At 39.9% G+C, this 18,711-nt stretch overlaps 1 protein-coding gene across 1 annotated transcript; it reads left to right on the top strand.

The window, feature by feature from the left end:
• The first annotated feature begins 495 nt into the window (after positions 1-495).
• Positions 496-14,275, top strand: LOC114661856 (galectin-1-like). Its single transcript, XM_028815072.2, has 4 exons — positions 496-628; positions 7,394-7,473; positions 10,701-10,872; positions 14,084-14,275. Exons 1-4 carry the CDS (start codon positions 623-625, stop codon positions 14,225-14,227), a joined length of 402 nt encoding a protein of 133 aa, XP_028670905.1. The 5' UTR covers positions 496-622; the 3' UTR covers positions 14,228-14,275.
• The last annotated feature ends 4,436 nt before the right edge of the window (positions 14,276-18,711 follow it).

The raw sequence follows: 18,711 nt of genomic DNA, 5'->3' as shown, positions 1-18,711 counted from the left end.
TTTTATATTTCATTCGTATGAAATATTGAATCACAGTGAATTTAATTTGATTTTTTTGTCATCAACAAAAAGACACTCTTTAAAGTCAGAGTGAAAACAGATCTCTGCAAGTCGAGATCACCTGTCTGTGGATCCTATTGAGTGTCATCTAAATGCACTTGACTGTACATGGAAAGGCCATCATGTGTAGAGAACTATGGAGGTTTAGCCTACACAGTGGAATAATTAAAGTGAAATAATTTAGGGTGTACTGTAAGTAAATTCTTTCACATTTTTGCCATTTAGGAAACCTGTGTAGAAAATCCACACACACAGAGTGTGAAGACAATAACCAGACTGGGATTTGAACCAAGGACTCTGAAGCTATAGTATGAGGCAACCACTCTAAACACTGCACTCCTCTAAAAATGAACACCCAATAAAAAAAAGAAAAAAAAGTAATTTAGGTATCTCATGTCAGGCCAATAAACATTTCAGTTTATTGATTACTCTGAGCAAAGGTCTGCTGGATCATCACATTCCCCACCCACTTTCACAAGAGGAGATAAAGTCAGCTTCTTCATATCACTTCCCTATCATTCTAGCTCTCTGTGCTGAAGGTGAACCACAGGGTGAAGCTGTCATGTCGGTGAGTGTCTCTTCTCCATTGAATACTGTATTTATTTCTCATAGGTTTTCTCTTTTGCTCTGTATATATATATATATATATATATATATATATACTGTATGTCATGCTATTTTCCAACCTGCTTAATCCAGACCAGGGTCACAGAGAGTGCTAGAGCCTATTGTAGATAGCATAGGGCACATGGCAGGAACAAATGCTGGACAGTTTGCCAGTCCATTGGAGGGCGAAAACACAATCACACACACCAGGGACACACATTAGGTCCAGTTTAGCTTTGACAATTTGTTTCACCTTAAAATGTTTTGGAATGTGTAAGTAAAACTATACTATGTGAAGAAACCCCAGGGTAGACATCCTGTTACCAGAGCAGTGCTGAAATAGGCAGATGATTCAGAGAAGCCAAGAAAGGTTGGGGTACCACCCTGGTAGCCCCATTTAAAAACATACTGAAAAGACATGGCTCAAACAAAAGGGCATAAATTGTTAAACTTTCTGGCTGTGGTTATCAGCAGGAGATCTGTCCTCTGGAATAATCAGTTTGACATCCAACAGAGCCGGCTTTGTTCTCTGGGGACTCGAAGGGGCAGAGTTGCTTGGGAGGTGGGTAGGGGTCAGTCATTACTTTTGCGTGCTTTCTCTTGGCTGGAGAGAAGGAAGAAAAAGTTAAGATCAGCATCATCACTCCTGTCATTCTGGAGTCGTATTGCTTACCTTGTCACAGCCTATGAATATATATATATTTCTAAGCCCGCTAATCCAGAACAGGGTCGCTGAGAAGTTGGATCCTATCCCACTAAGCATTGGCCACTCAGGGCATCATGCCCTCACAGGGTGAACACATACTGTATGCACACCCATCTGTGGACAAGTTAGGACTCCATCAGGCAGTGTGCTATTACCTGTAAAAAAACGGCAAGCACAACGGTGCTAGATGTTCATCACAAGGTCGGTAAATTTCATATGCTCTGCGATTTTCTGTAGTTTAAACTGACATGGTCCAGTGACAAGATTAGCAACTGTACTCAGCAAGTCTGAAATGCACCGTGACTTAAAGGTGCCTAATGTGACATCGGCTTAATCTGCACATCTTTGGCATGTGAGAGAAAACTAAGCCGCCCAAAGGAAACCCACATTAACATGGGAAGAGCGTGCAAACTCCACTTCATGTGTAAACCCTGGCCTCCTTGTTGTGATTCCATGGTGTTACCACTGTGTCACCTGACACAAATATACACGTATATGTTAAGGAGGTGGTTCCCAAACTCGGTTCTGGAGACCACTGTGGCTAGAGCAGGGGTAGGCAACGTCGGTCCTGGTGAGCCGCAGTATGTGCAGGTTTTTGTTCCAACCCAGTTCCTTAACGAGAACTCAATTATTGCTGATGAAGCACATATTGCTTAAGTGACATTTTGATGCTTCATTTTAGTGGTCTCGCTTGTTAAGGTTCTCCAACCTTAATTGCTTATTTCAATCTTAAACTGCTGCATTCAGTGTTTTAATTGCTCCTTATTAGCAATAAGATGTAAAAGACAAAGCAGCCAGCAGTTCTCCAGCTAGCTTTTTTCCAATTACATCTGTGTGTGTTCATCATGCACTGTTTGATTTAATAAAACACTTAATAGAAAAATGTGACAGACTGAAAATGATCTGTTTTAGGCTTCATATCATTTGGATGATATCTTTGGAAAGGAAAAAAATCTACGATATAAGAGCCTTACATTGCACAGACTAACAAGCCATAAAATTAAATAAGGTCTGAGATTGGCAATGATTGGTTTCTAATTAAGCAATTGGGTTGGAATGAAAACCTGTAGCCACTGCAGCTCACCAGGACCGACGTTGCCTACCCCTGGGCTAGAGGTTTCTATTCCAACCAGCTTCTGTTTAAAATTGGACTCCTGGGCTAATTAAGTAAACTGTTATTTCCCAAGTTGTGTATTTTGGCAACAATATAGAAATTAGAAAACTAAGCAGTTATATGGGAACAATGTACTTATTTTCTTTTGAAAAATAGTTTCATCTTGATTTTCATTCTACTTTTCTAGGTGTTCTAATTGTTCAATTAATCCATTATTTACTAATTAGTGGGTCTGATGCTAAAATACTTGCAGCCTTAGATTATTCAGCATTGCTTGTCTGGGTGTCTGCTCTGCTCATTTTTAATTGTCATTAATAAGAAACAGCAAAAGGGAAAAACTGCACAGAGAAAGGGCAAAATAGAATGAAATCAACAAAAGTGAGTTAACCATTTAAATCTTTATCAAATGCAGAAATGTTTGTTAATGTCTTAGAAATGTAAAAATCACGCTGCTGTGCTTTTCTGAATGTTGAATAAAAGAAAAATAATACCAGCTAATTAAATGAGATCAGTGCTATTAGGTGTTGTCACTGATTAGGAATCTGGTTGGAACAAAAACCTGCAGTCACAGGGAGTCCCCAGGACCGAGTTTGAGAACCCCTGTGTTAAGGTATATACAGAGGTAAAAAGGATTTAAGGTTATATTTTCACACTAAAAATGAAAGAAGGTAAAAGGCACAATGTTTTGTCCGTGTTTATTTATTATATATATGGGCACTCCACTGCACTCCCTCTTGGGAATCGAACCTCGGACGTCAGCGCCAGAGGCGATGCCCCTAACGTTGCGCCGTGAATGTAATTACCCCGATCTACATGCTGTCAAATAAACGAACCACACGCCGTGGCGCAACGTTAGGGGCATCGCCTCTGGCGCTGACATCTGAGGTTCGATTCCCGAGAGGGAGTGCAGTGGAGTGTGTACGCCTGATGAGCCCAGAATGAGGGCGAAACACGTGTCGTGTACTCTTTGCATTTATTTGACAGTAAACTATTTCAACCATTCTATGATCTGCTCCTCACAAACTGAGGGCACCGTGGCGGATGTTAGCAGATTGCTGGCCAACCACAAGCGTTACCTGGTAGGTAACCACCCATACAATCAGATTGTGACACAGACTTCGAATGCCGTGAATATATATATATATATATATATATATATAGTATTATTGGCACGTTGTGTAAAAATTAGTAAGGGGAGTTACAAAAATATCACTGTTTGCTGAAGAACTGTCATCTTGCACTTGTGTTTTTGTTAACAATATTTATTTCTTGTTCTTCATTGAATGAACTTGTTTCTTATTTTTTCAGTTCAAGATGACGTTTCTTCAGCAAAGGGGGATTTTTTTCTAACACTTCTTACTAATTTTTACAAGGGGTGTCAATAATAGTGGAGGGCACTGTATATGTGTATATGCTGAAGACCGGACAATGTTAACACTTTTAGATATTCAATGGGATATTGTAAATTAATGTTTTCATCTTCCACACAATCACCACCAATTGTTTCAGCATAGTCTATTCATACGTATTTAATCAATTTGCCGTATAACCGATTGACAGTTTTCACGTTAATTCGTTTGACTTCATTGTTTTTCGCTGCCATATTTAGATGAATAGGTGATTCTAAACTGGATCTTCCTAAGTGTGTGTGTGTGTGGGTGTGTCTCTGTGTGTGTGTGTTCATAAGTAAGCCCTTTAATGGATTAGTGTCTGTCCAGGTTAAATGCTGGAATGCACCTGATGACCGTGGTCTTCTTTGAAAATAGTTGTATGTAGGGCGTGACTTGAAAGAATCTCATGGTAAACATCTCCATCTCACGGGGACTTCCTTCTGAAAAGTCACATCTTGTCACAGGATTATACTCGTCTTGCCTCGTCCCAAGATTGTTTTAATTATTATATATATATATATATATATATATATATATATATATACACACACACGTATGGACAAATGTTAATCTCTGTAGAGAATTCTCCAGATGAGCTATTGGAAATTTTATGCAAGCTCACGTATACTTGATTGGCTTTGATTTTAAATGTTGATTAGTGTTAATCAGCATTAAAAAAAAACACACTCAGTCAATTAAGTGAAAATCATTGCAGAGGAAATTACCCCTCAAGGGAGCTGCAGTTGTCTAAAAAGACTGATGGGTGTTTTGAGGGTCTATCTCTAAAAGAGCACACCTGCAATGCAATTTTGCAGTTTTGCAAGTTCAACAGCTACTGGTCCCTAGTAGGTGCTGCTGTCAGTAGGTCATGTAATGATGTTTGGCACAGCACAGATCCATCCATCCATCTATCCATCCATTTTCTAATCCTACTTATTGCAATAAAGAATTGCAGCTCTGGAGTATTGGGTGTAAACTGCAAGGCATTGGCCAACCTTGAAGGAGTCCATTACAGAGCCTACTCAAAACTCATCAGGCCAACTTAGCGCAATCAACTTGCATGTCCTTATGATATGGGAGGTAAAACAAGAATATCCAGAAAATAATCAAGAAAAACATACAATCTGCACACAGATTTGAACGAGATTAGTGCCAGGCTACAGCCCTAACCTCTGTCAATGTGCTTTACTGTTGAAGACAATGCCTTATTATAAATATCTATACAATGCCACTAATAGTTTTTAGTGATGTGCTGATATTTTATTTTTGGGTCCCGGTACCTATCTTCATGATGCATATTCCTGCTCTTCCACCCTAGTCAAACTTTTTTCGTTCCAATCTTCTTTAACTTCATCCACCCACCTCCACTTCAGCGCCCTTCGCAGCCTAAAGATGGAGTTGAAATTAAAGCAAATGAGTTCAGTCGGTGTGATAATGTGATTTTATGGATTAATTTGACTAAGATTTATTAGCCGATGCCTTCATACATCAGACAGACTTTATTGTTGTATGTCAGTTGGCCACTAGATGGCACCAACATTTCATTTTCTACAAATAGGAGATGGCATAATTTGACATCATCAAACAAACGTCATCGAATTCAGCGCTCTGGGAGCCTCAATCCATTGCAGGAGCACTGGGCACAAGCCAGGAGGCTGCCCAGGACAAGACAGCAGTCCATCAGCCCAGGACAGAACAGCAGTCCATCACAGGGCACACTCAAACTCACACCCGCATTTACTTATACAGTGCACATTTAGAGTTGCCTTTTAACCTATCAAGAATTTTTGGAATTAAAGAAGAAAACGTCAAGTATTTGGATAAGAACCCATCTGAACACTGGGATACCATGCAAACTTCATGTAGAAAGTGATTGGACTGGGAATCGAGGAAGCAGTGCCATGTCCAGTGCCCCATAAAGCTGTTCCATATTATGTATGTTGGCAGTGTTGAATTAGGCATTACCAACATCATCTTCAGCACCCCACAATCTTCAACTGGAATAAGTGGATGGTCACAGAGAAGAGCATCATCAGGCACTATGCTAAGTACATGAGAGTGTACACGACATTGGATAATGCTGTAGATGTAGAATGAAAAATAGTGCTAACCCAAGGTTAAAAAATATGTATTTTTATTATTTTTTTTCTTCCATTTTCTAAACCTTCCTATTATATGATTGCAGGGTTCTTCAATGATGACATCTTGTGCAATAGTGTTTCATGTGCAATTAGGTTTTATGCGGATTGTCTGTGTTCTATCTCATTTCTTATTTTATACCTTTGTATTATTTTGTAATTTTGGATACCGCAGGAACGGTACCTAATTTCGTTGTACTTGTTACAATGACAATAAAGCTATTCTCATTTTCTCATTTCTCATTTCTTAATTCTGCCACCAAACCCCAGGTTTTTCCCTGCAGGTTGGAGGGCCTACTTGCAGGGCTGGATGCAGAATAAATATAGACGTAATATCCAGGATACATACAAATCCAAACAAATCCAAATCATATTATGTGATATCATCTACTGTTAAATTCTGCTCCATATTTGTAAAATTTTTATTTGTATACTGTATTGAGGATTTGTTCTGTTCTGTATATTGTATTGTATTGTATTGACCCCCTTCTTTTTGACACCCACTGCACGCCCAACCTACCTGGAATGGGGTCTCTCCTTGAACTGCCTTTCCCAAACTTTCTTCCATTTTTTCCCTACAGGGGTTTTTTTGGGAGTTTTTCCTCGTCTTCTTAGAGAGTCAAGGCTGGGGGGCTATCAAGAGACAGGGCCTGTTAAAGCCCATTGCGGCACTTCTTGTGTGATTTTGGGCAATACAAAAATAAATTGTATTGTATTGTATTGTATTGTATTGTATTGTATTGTGTACTAAGGGGCTCTCCAACTTAAACTTTAAAGCCAAACAATATATAAATACTTCTGTCATTTGACATATGTCCATATATTCGATCTCTTTTCGCTGTTCCGTTATATCACAGAGTAATATTTTCCATTTGTTAGCTGTAATGTGATCTTTACTATCAGTTTTTTGAGACTTTCAAATTTTAGTACTTTCATAATCTCTAACCTGCCCTACATGTGTATCACACCAACATTTTTGAACCTCTTTACGACATTCTACTTTGTCTTCTACTCTTTGTCTTTTATTTCTGACCCCTCTTGGACCTACTAGGTTTTCAATTCCGATTGGTCCGGGCTGATTATTACTTTCCTGCCAGACAAAAGCTTTCACATGAATGAGAGTTGAGTGTACCGTGGGCATGTTTGAAAATGGTTGAGAGGAGGGCGTGAATTGAAACAATCTCATGGCAAAAGTCTTCTCTTGCAGGACCTGAAAAAATCTCTTGAAAAAAATTTCGTCTTGTCACAGGATTATTTTATATAATAGAGAGATATAGATGTAGATAGACAGATAGATCTGAACCTTCCTGCTGCTGTGTGGTAGTAAAGACCTGCAAATGAAGGACTTCCATGTAACTTTTGACGGCATTGCTTGCAGGAATTTGAAGTGAAGAACATCGATCTGAAGCCTGGTAACAAGCTGAAAATCAAAGGGAAAATTGCTGGTGATGCTAAGCGGTAAGTTGGTCTGAAATGTGTCTCTATTTATTGCTGTTTCAGAAATCTTCAGAAATCAAAGCATTATTAACTTTGATTTACACTTTTCCAAATTCCTTTTAGGAAGTTTTTTTTTTAACCTCAGAATGAAAAATATGTACAACATAGCAGTCTGGCTCATAGTCAGGTAGTCATGTTGTAAGTGTGGTGGTGACTAAGGGTTTAGATTAGAGTTGCCCCTACTAAAAAAACTATCGATAAATACAATTTTTCAAATGGTAAGCTACCAGCATTTTGTTAACTTTGCAACCAGCTGTTTACCAGCTCCTTGCTCTAATTATTATATTATATCTATAATAATAAAAGGCAAAGCCCTCACTGACTGATTCACTCACTCACTGACTGACTGACTCACTCATCACTAATTCTCCAACTTCCCGTGTAGGTGGAAGGCTGAAATTTGGCAGGCTCATTCCTTACAGCTTACTTACAAAAGTTAGGCAGGTTTCATTTTGAAATTCAACACGTAATGGTCATAACTGGAACCTCTTTTTTCACAATATACTGTAATGGACGGCAGCTCGATGGCCGTGGGAGGAGGAGTTGAGTGTCACGTCATCACGCCTCCCACGTAATCACGTGAAAAGACTGTGAACACAGTAGGGACAAATGAAGGAGGAGCCGCAAACAGCGAAGAACAAAAAATTCATTAAACAATTGAGAAGGGAGCGAGTGAAACATACAAGCATGTTCATAAGGGAAACAAAGCACGGTGTAAAACGTAAGTTTAAATTAAGTTTATAGAAACGCTCCCGCTGCGGATTGCAATAACATGAAAAGACTGTGAATGCAGTAGGGACAAATGAAGGAGGAGCCGCAAACAGCGAAGAACAAAAAATTCATTAAACAATTGAGAAGGGAGCGAGTGAAGCATACAAGCATGTTCATAAGGGAAACAAAGCACGGTGTAAAACGTAAGTTTAAATTAAGTTTATACAAACGCTCCCGCTGCGGATTGCAATAACATATTTGCGAGATAAAAGTTTAATGAGAAGACACGAGGTATAAACGAGCCACACGCCGTAGCGCAACATTAGGGGCAACAGTTTCAACCATTCTATGATCTGCTTCTCGCAACTGAAAGACGGCACATGGCGGATGTTAGCCCACTTGCTGACCGCAACGTTAGGGGCTTCAATTCTGGCGCTGACGATATTCGATTCTCGAGAGGGGATGCAGTGAGTGTGTATGCCTGATGAGCCCAGAATTAAGGAGAAACACGTGTCGCATACTCTTTGCATTATTTGAAAGTAAACTATTAAAACCATTCTATGATCAGCTTCTGGGAACAGAAAGAGGGCACGTGGCGGATGTAAGGCGACTTCCTGACCAACCACAAGCGTAACCTGGCAGGTAACCATCCATACAGTCAGATTGTGATTCAGAAAACGAATGCCATGAATTTAATTACCACGATCTACATACTGTCAAATAAACGAAACACACGCCATAGCGGGACAGCTGTGAAAAGCGAGGTTCACAAAAAAACAGATCCTTAACAAATTGTTATTGGTATATTTTCGATCCGTTTAAAAAGGTTTTATTTTCTTCTTAAAAAATTAAAAGCAGTACTTCGCCGCAACGAAGCGCGAGAATTTGGCTATATATATCTGCTTCTCACAATTAAAAGAGGGCACGTGGTGGATTTTAGACGACTTCATGACCAAACATAAGTGTTACCTGCCAGGTAGGGTTACCACTTTTAATACAAAAAAATAAGGGACGCATACTACAGCGGGTGCCACATCTCAGTGCCAACAGTTTGCAGACTCTACTTAAAAGACCCGCCCTCCTCACTGGACAGTTAAAAAGACCAATCAAACTAACGATGACATCAAGTATTACCCAATCAAAAGTAGGAAAGGAGGCATCTTCATAAAATGCGTGTGGGATGATTTGCATGAGACGCTGCTTTAAAAGAAATGATAAAAAAAATACGGGACAAATCCCGTCCCGTATTGATTCAAAACGGGACACGCAATTTCATTCTCAAATACGGGACGATTCCGTATTTTAAAGGATGGGTGGCAACCCTACAGTGCCAGGTAACCACCCATACAATCAGATTGTGATTCAGACTAGGAATGCAATGAATGTGGATGGAAGGATAAAAAGAGTAATACAATCATCACCCATAAAGCGGATAGTAGACGTGACGTTCTATATGTGTACCAGATTTCAAGTCAATAGGTGAAACGGTTTGCGAGCTACAGGTGATTTAAAATCCTGGACAGACAAACGAATAGCCACGGTAGCAAATTACAGAAGAAGATTTTACTGTTTAATAATTTATATTTATATGAAATGTGCTTCTTATATATTACTTCATATTCTCATATGATAATGATGTTAATGTTGTTTATATTGATTTCTATGTTATTGAAACTGCATGTATGTGTGTATATGTATGTATATATATATATATATTTATTTATTTATATTTATATATATTTAGGCGGGTGTTGGAGTCATGTGATCATCTCCCCTCCCATTCACCTCATTTCATTCACTTCTTTTCGCTCCAAGCTGAGCTCCGCAGCTGGCGCGGTCTTGCTGTTCTTGATTTGCTTTTCACATGGCCAAGTATACGTTGCATGCTCAAGAGTAAGCTCAGCGCACAACTTGGTCATATTACAACTGGAGGGGCGAACTGACAACATGGTATACAAAGAGATCCTTAACAAATAATTATTGGTATAATTTCCCTCAGTTTATTATTTAAAATTTTAAAGCAGTACTTTGCCGCTGCGAAGCGCGGGTATTTTGCTAGTTATATTATATTATATTATATTATATTATATTATATTATATTATATTATATTATATTATATTATATTATATTATATTATATTATAGTGCTCAGAACTCCAAGGATCATATCTCCCAGTCTTTGAATATATGTATTTATTAAACTGCATAGGAGACTTGAAGGTGGAACCTCAGTCCTCATAATGATTTGCGCCGTGTGCCACAGCATGGAGGATTGTCCAGCAGAAATGGGGGAGGCATATATGTTTGCAGGCCTGGGAAACGAAGCAGCTATGACCAGCTGGTATCGATTCTGAAGTCAAAATTTTAGGACTGATCCAACTCTATTTTAGATGCCCTGCTTACCTTCTATAAGTCCGTTCATATCACATTCCATTTTCAAAATGTCTTTCATCTGATCCTTGCATTTTCATTGGCAGATTCCAGATTGACCTTGGAAAGGGTGTCAATGATCTAGCACTGCACTTCAACCCTCGCTTTCATGATGACAGAGATGGCAAAGTGATTGTGTGCAATTCCAATTGCGGGGGCAGTTGGGGTTCTGAAAAGAGAGACTCAAACTTTCCCTTCGAGAAAGGCCATGAGGTCAAGGTAAGGGGTCTTTCCATAAAGTTACTGGAGTTTGTTGGTGAAAATATAAGGCAAACCAAGTTAGAGGTGTCTGGCTGGTAGATAAAGGGATACTTAAATAAAAATGAAGAAGGGCCCCTTCTGTTGAGGCAATCTTGTCAAAGACCCACTTAACCCATTTTAGCTTGTCCTCCCATCACTGGTTGAAAAACAAGAAACTGGATAACAGTGCATCATAGGGTCCACTCACAGGGACAAACCCACACTGATTCTTCCCCAGGGCCCAAGTCATCAATTTGGGAGGAAAACACGAGTACCCCAAGGAAAAGCCATTCAACACAGGGAGAATGGGCAGGTTGTACATAATCAACAACCACATGTAGGTTTCAGGCTGGGTCAGAGGAGAAGGTGTCACCTAGTGAAGGGAGATGAAGTTAACTACAGCACCACCTCATGCTCAGGAGTTGCATTGCTTATCTTGCTGGAGCTGTGAAGACATCATCTGTTATTGCAAACTACTTACTGAAAGAAGCCCAGTCAAGACATAATCCTGCAGCTATGTAGCAATACCATGCCGTCACTTAATACTAATAATAATGCTGATTGAACAATGATTAATTTTATTTTATACAGTACATACATTAGATTAAAAATCAGTGAGTACCCAGAGTTGTGTGGCACCCTTAGCACCAAAATACCATCATTTAATATTAATAACTAGTTGGCCTGGCCTGTGACAAATCACAGACTATCTGCCTAGTGCATAACTGTAAGTGCAGAAGAGTCATCTAATGGAAATTAATTCAGTAGAGTGGAACTGCATCTCACAGAACCTACAACGTCACTCATCACATGCTCATTCAAGGGCATCATTCTCAACACAGCAGGTCATGTGTGCATTTTTCTTTCCAAAGTACGGTGCATACAACCGACACCATAACCGACTTACTTACTTTATCTTTTCCCATTAAACCTTAAAGTGTTGGGGTCACTATAACCTAATAAATTAAAATTTTAATGGAATGAAATACAGGAAATAAAAAGGCTGATAGAGGAAGTATTGATCACATTGGAGTCCACTTACTGTTAACAGAAGGAGGTAACTGATGGTCTAACCCTGGAAGTTTCAGACTTGGGTTCTGGGAGGCCAGCATTCTCCCTTTATAATGTTCATGTTATTCTGAGATTTATTTGCATAATTTATTTCTGTTCTCTCATTGCTACATCAATGGAGTCAGATTACCAGAAGATTAATGGACTTGAATAAAATGAGTAGCCCCTCTATGTGTTTTTCTTATTTCCAATATTTTCTTTTTCAATTCTTCTTTATTACATTAATATGTTACTTTTTCTGTTGACACAATTATACAGCACTTGTTACAGAATTCTCAACAGCAGTACCGATGTTTGTGACGCGTTGTCTGTTGGAACGAAAAAGTAGAATTCATCACTACATGCATTAAAATGAACATTCTAATAGATTACACATCACAAACAATAACAGTGGATGTGGATTGACAGAAATCAGTGCATATTAGATAGATAGATAGATAGATAGATAGATAGATAGATAGATAGATAGATAGATAGATAGATAGATAGATAGATAGATAGATAGATAGATAGATAGATAGATAGATAGATAGATAGACGGACGGACGGACGGACGGACAGATGACCTACACATTTGTGGAATATGGCAGGCAAGTGCCAAGTCTCCACAACACCTTGGGTTGGTGACCGATGACCAGCTGTCCTGAAATGACAATGTTGCTACGTCCTCTTGGCCTTTCAGATTCAGTCTATGTAACGTCCACAAGATCAGACCATATCTGATGAAGTTTGCAGCACCTCTTCAGGTCCAGGCTTTCGTCTTGTCATGTGAGGACCTCAGTAACTCTACTAGGAGGAGTACTGGTATATGTCACAAGCTTCTGCAGATGACTCAAAATAAAGTGGCACACCTGGTGTTTACCAACTGAGGAGGGCACATGTCACTAATCTTTTCAGACCACTACTTTGGCTTCCTGTAGTGATACATATTAAGTTCAAATCCTTGATACGTGTCTACAGAGAGTCAATGGGTCAACACCTATATATATTGAGACACTTGTGAGATATTATGCTCCTTCTAGACCACTCAGATCCACTGATGAACAGTTTATGGCGATGCCAACACTTTGTGTCATCAAATTCTAGTCCAGACTCTTTTCATTTGTAGTTCCTAGTTGATGGAACAGCTTCCCACCTCCATTCCTCAAAGTCTTTAAGAAGCATTTAAAGACTCTCTTGTTCAGTGAATTTCTGCCTAACTGATATTAGCTGTCAGGTTTGTCATAACCTAGGAACTATAACTCTGTTGTATTTTGCTCTGAGCTCTTCACTTGTGATGATTACATTTGTACCCTTTTCCTGTAACTCTTGTTCCCAAACAGCCCCTCAAACTGATGTTTTTCTCAGTTATGTTGACCTGTTTCATAAGTTGATTTGGATAAAAGCATCAGCTAACTAAATAATTATAAATGCAACCTGGCGTACTCAGAAGAAACTCACTGACACATGGAGAGAAGGTACAAACAGACATAGCCTGATTTCATATCAGGGGTTCCTCAAACTGTGAAGGAACAGGGGTAACCAGTATGACGCCCACTATTAACTGACAAATTCCTTCAACTTGCAGAACAGCTGGATAAAAACATTGGGTTATGGACTTTGACACAAGTTAGGATCCAGCTGGATGGGATGCTGGTACAGCACACGGTGCGCACACCCATGTTCACTCACACTCAGAGAAGTTTCAGTTATCAATCATCAAAATCCAAAATATATTTAGGATGTGGATGTGAAACCCAAAAACCCAGAGAGATACCATTACACACACAAAGGGATCATACAGTACATACTTCACACAATAGGAGACCAGGCTGGGATTTGAAGCCAGTTTACTGGAGCTATGGAAACAGGAGGGACGATGACTATGACTGTATTACATTATTTTTAATATTAAACAATGAAATATTATAATATGGCTTGGCTAACTGTGTGTTCATCTTCACCTCTTCTCACAGACCTTTTCATTTAAATTTTGCCTTCACACACAGCTGAGCTATTCGTAATATTACAAAACTTTCAATTTAGTGTGTAAGTGCTTGAGCTGAACAGCCTATTTTGAGGGAAAACAAAAGACTGACCACTGGAGACTGACCAAAGAGTGTCCTTTTGTTCTTTCCAGCTGAATGTAAAAATCTTGCAAGAAGGCTTTGAGGTGGAACTGCCCAATGGACACACAGTCAAGTTTTCCAAACGGTTTGATGACAAGATCACCTACATGAGAGTGGGTGGTGACTTCAAGGTGACCTCCTTCAAGGTTGAATAAATGACATGACTCTGCCTTGTCTTCAATAAAGCTGTGAACAAAAAAACACCCATGGTGTCATGTCATGTTTTTTAATCTCCTTTTGTATGTAGAAAATTTGGAAAATATTGGAACACTAGTGATTTCACCAATAACACCGGGTTTACACTGAACACAAGACACACACGGCAAACATGATGTCAGATGTGGACACACGTCCCTTCATGTGGCTTGGGCACACTGGGTTTTAATCACTTCCTGCTACAGAATTTTTCCTGACTACATCGTAATGTGAAAAATGGTGACCTTCGAGGAGAGGTTGGTGGCAGAAGTGAGGCTGAATGTGGTCATCAAATAAAACAGGTCAGCAAAGTTTAAGGATGGACTCCAAAAATATTTCAAGCTCATCTCTTCTCCATATAGGTCAAGCATCTGTTTAACAAGAACTTTATACATATGCTCACTTTTCCACTTTTGGTTAATGGGTCTGATCCACCAACATCTACTTTTTTCCCTCCTGAAGCCAGTAATGACTGACACAGCTCTTCTTCCACCAGTAGAGTCTTATCAAGCCATCTTTCAATGAACAATCATGAAAACAATTCACATCCTCTACTGTGAAATTGTCAGGTATGTGATATTGATCAAATACTGACACCTATTGACTAGGAGAATATTGAAGCACCAACTAAACTTGCCATTAGAAGTATAAATATGTTTTGGTCACTAATGTGCGCATGCTTTGTGTCGCGGTCTACATACAAGCTTAACATGGAGTAAGAGGTGACCATTCAGTCAAACAAGCTCATTTGGTTACAACAACAACAAAATTTATTTATATAGCACATTTTCAAACAAATGATGATATCTATGCAAAAGGATGAAGGTCCAAGTCTTTAGAGTCCTGGTGCTTCCTGTCTTGCTATATGGTTGCGAGACGTGGACGCTATCCAGTGACCTGAGAAGAAGACTGGACTCCTTTGGTCCTGTATCGCTCCGGAAAATCCTTGGGTACCGTTGGTTTGACTTTGTGTTGCTTATGGAGTCCCGAATGAGGCACATGACCTGCATTGTGAGGGAGCATCAGTTACAGCACTATGGCCATGTCGCGCATTTCCCCGAGGGTGATCCGGCTCGCAAGATCCTCATTGTTGGGGACCCAAGTGGCTGGACCAGGCCAAGGGATCACCGATGTAACACCTGGCTGCGGCAGATAGAGGGTCATTTCTGGAGGGTGGGACTGGACCGCGTGTCTGCCTGGGGGGTTGCCAACCGGGATCCCGTGTTGTTTCGTCATGTAATGGGAGCGACAACATGCTGTACCAGTGCAGGCTCCCCAACTTGACTTGAAGTGCTTTATATAATGAAGAAAGAGAAAAAAGACAAACTAAATAAGAAAATAAGAAAATAGAATTAGGGAACACTAATTAACATTGAATAAAAGTAAGGTCCGATAGCCAGGGAGGACAGAAACAGCAAAAAAACTCCACATGGCTGGAGAAAAAAAATAAAATCTGCAGAGGTTCTTAGGCCACGAGACCGCCCAGCCCCATAAATGACCTCACAATCAGTCCTCATTGCATTCAGGGTTCACATGGAAGAACTTGATGATGATGGTCATGTGGACTTCTGGCCTGTAATCCATCAATGTAGGGACATCACGGTGCTTTGATCAGGTGGTGGTGGCGCAGATCGCCACCACAAAAAATTGGAAAAAGAACAGAAGAGAAAGTAGAGGTTAGTACGGATTACGGAGCCACCAGGAATGATAATGGTAATTAAATGCAATACAGAGTGTCAAGGTTAAACTAAAATGAAGCTATGAGAAAGCCATGTTAAAATAATGAGTTTTTAGCAGTTTTTTAAAGTGCTCCACCATATTAGCCTGGAGAATTCCTATTGGCAAGCTAGTCCAGATTTTAGGTGATAAACAGCAGAAGGCCACCTCACCACTTCTTTAAAGTTTAGCTCTAGGAATAATAAACAGACACTTATTTTTAAGATCTAAAGTTACGATTTGGAATATAAGGTGAAAGACATTCTGAAATATAAGATGGAGCAGATTATTGAAGGCTTTGTAGACCATAAGCCTTGATTTTAAAGTCAATTCTAAATGGCATGGGTAAACAATGTAGTGACATCAGAACTGGAGAGATGTGCTCAGATTTTCTTTTCCTAGTTAAGATTCTAGCAGCTGCATGTTACCTAATTGTTAAGTCCCAATGAATCATCTGGATGCTGAAAAGAGAAGAACAACCACAGTTTTCCAGCATTACAAAGAATATTGTCAATTATTTACTCCCTCTTCTTATCAGAGGTGTGACCAGAACATCATGTGTGTGTGGGCATTTGGCTTGTCTGGGGGGGGCAAAAAATATCCATCCATCCATCCCCATTTTTGTAGGGGGGTCAAATAATAATAACAACATAGTTTTATATAACATATAAAAGCAAAAATTGTGGCATAAATCATAACGTATTGTTCAATAAAATTAACAGAGGCAATGGAACTTGTATTATTATTTTTTGTGAACAAATATAGAACTACATCTACAAGGTAAATATCAATAAAGTCAAATGTATACAACATATGAGAGCAAGAACAGAAACGTGGCTCATTGTAGTCATGGGAGGCTATAGGACATCAGTTTCCAGCGTTTCACCTGGGTATTATCTACAGGACCAGTCTGCGGTTACTCTTGGCATATTCTGAAATAAATTCATTCATGTCTAGATTTTCTGTGATGTTTTTCTCATGTGCCAGAATGACTAAATTTCTCTTCCTTGAATGCAGCATTGTTCGGCAGAGTGGAGTGAGAATGCGGTTCAAAGTAGAGAAGGAGCTTTCGCATGCAGCTGAAGACACACCAATGATGAGTGCTGTGATGCAGACATGGCTCTGACGTGCAGGATACTAGACGCGTGTTTGTGGAAGCCGCCACCGTCTTTTTCTAGAGCTCTTTTCCAATTCGTGTAGCCGTGTTTGGTGAATATGTCTCGCGGTCCGAATTGGAAACACTAAATTTGCGGCAGGCAAAGCAAAAGCTGCCATCACAGACAACAGAATACTCAAGCCATGGTCGACACTGATACCAGCTTGCACTAAAACATCTGAGTGTCTTTCCGAATGCACGCTTGGGATAATTAATTAAAATGGGCTGGGATGTGCTATCCATATTTAAGTCAGGCAGACCGGACTGTATATTTTGTTGAAGGCAGAGGTTTGGTGTACCCGACACGGGTGCAGAGCTGGAGGATTATGTAGGCTTATCTACATCTTTTGGAGTTTCAGTTCCCAACGTGGGTGCGCTGTGCTCCGTGTTGGTAGGAGCGGTGCTGGGCTCAACCGTGGAACCAGCAGCTTGTGGAGGGACAGAGGTTGAAGATGTCTGCTTTTTACTACGCCACCTATGCGTAGCCTTTGGTGTTACCAACCAGAAAATAAAAGAAGAATGGAACGTATACGCTGTTTTAATTAAAGAATGCTGTCAACAGGATCAAAACGTGTTGCAAAATGTGCGGCGAAGTGAACTGTGAGCAGCACGGTGCCTGTCTAGTGGAGGAGACGCTGACGGATACGCCACAAATTCAAACGGGCTGATTGGAAAGAAACTCAGTTTTGAAAATCAAATGTTATTCTTCTCCAGAGTTTTCATTGGACAGACAGAGCATTTCGCAGGGTGGGCAAAGCTTGTCTCTGGGGGGGCAGTGCCCACCCCAGCCACCCCGTGGTCACACCTCTGCTTCTTATCCAGTAGTGCCAAAATCCAAGCATCCAAGCGAGTAAACCATTCACCACTACCTGTGCAATACCATCCCAATGATGAAGTATGGCAGTGGCCACATCATGCTGTGGGGTTGTTTTCCAGTCCCATTGACTGGGAGATTGTTTAAGGTTGAGGGAAAGGTAAATGAAACAAAGTGAAGAGATAACCTTAATGGAAACCTGCTGCATAGAGCTCTGGGCCTCTCAGACTGAGCTGAAAGCTCACTTTCCAGCATGACAATGACCCTAAACACAATTTAACCACAATGCAGTATTAGGGTGTTGTACCATGTTAGCCATTATGAATGTAGTGAGAAGTCAAGCAAATGACACCTTTTATTGGCTAACTAAAAAAGATTACAATATGCAAGCTTTCAAGGCAACTTAGGCCCCTTCTTCAGGCAAAGATGTAATGATTTATAGTGTGGAACCTACAGATTTAAATAAACAAAGGTAGCTTGATGTGGATGGGCCGTTTAGAACCAAAAAGGGTTCCCCTATGGCATCATTCTAAACAACCAACCACTCTGGTACCTTGAGTGCACAGTAACAAATCTTATTCCCTTCAGTCTTAATTTTAATTTCAGACTCAAAAAGAAGTTCAAGGGAGTGAGATCTGGAGGTGTGATGCAACTGCAATGTTATTTTTGACCAAAAAGTCTTTGATTGATATCCGATATGTGCAGGTGCATTGTTATGATGCAAAATGCAGTTGTGTATGCACCACCACTCTGGATGT

This window comes from Erpetoichthys calabaricus, chromosome 12, assembly GCF_900747795.2.
Source record: "Erpetoichthys calabaricus chromosome 12, fErpCal1.3, whole genome shotgun sequence".
NCBI classification, from domain to species: domain Eukaryota; kingdom Metazoa; phylum Chordata; class Cladistia; order Polypteriformes; family Polypteridae; genus Erpetoichthys; species Erpetoichthys calabaricus.
This window is presented reverse-complemented; position numbering and strand designations above follow the sequence as displayed.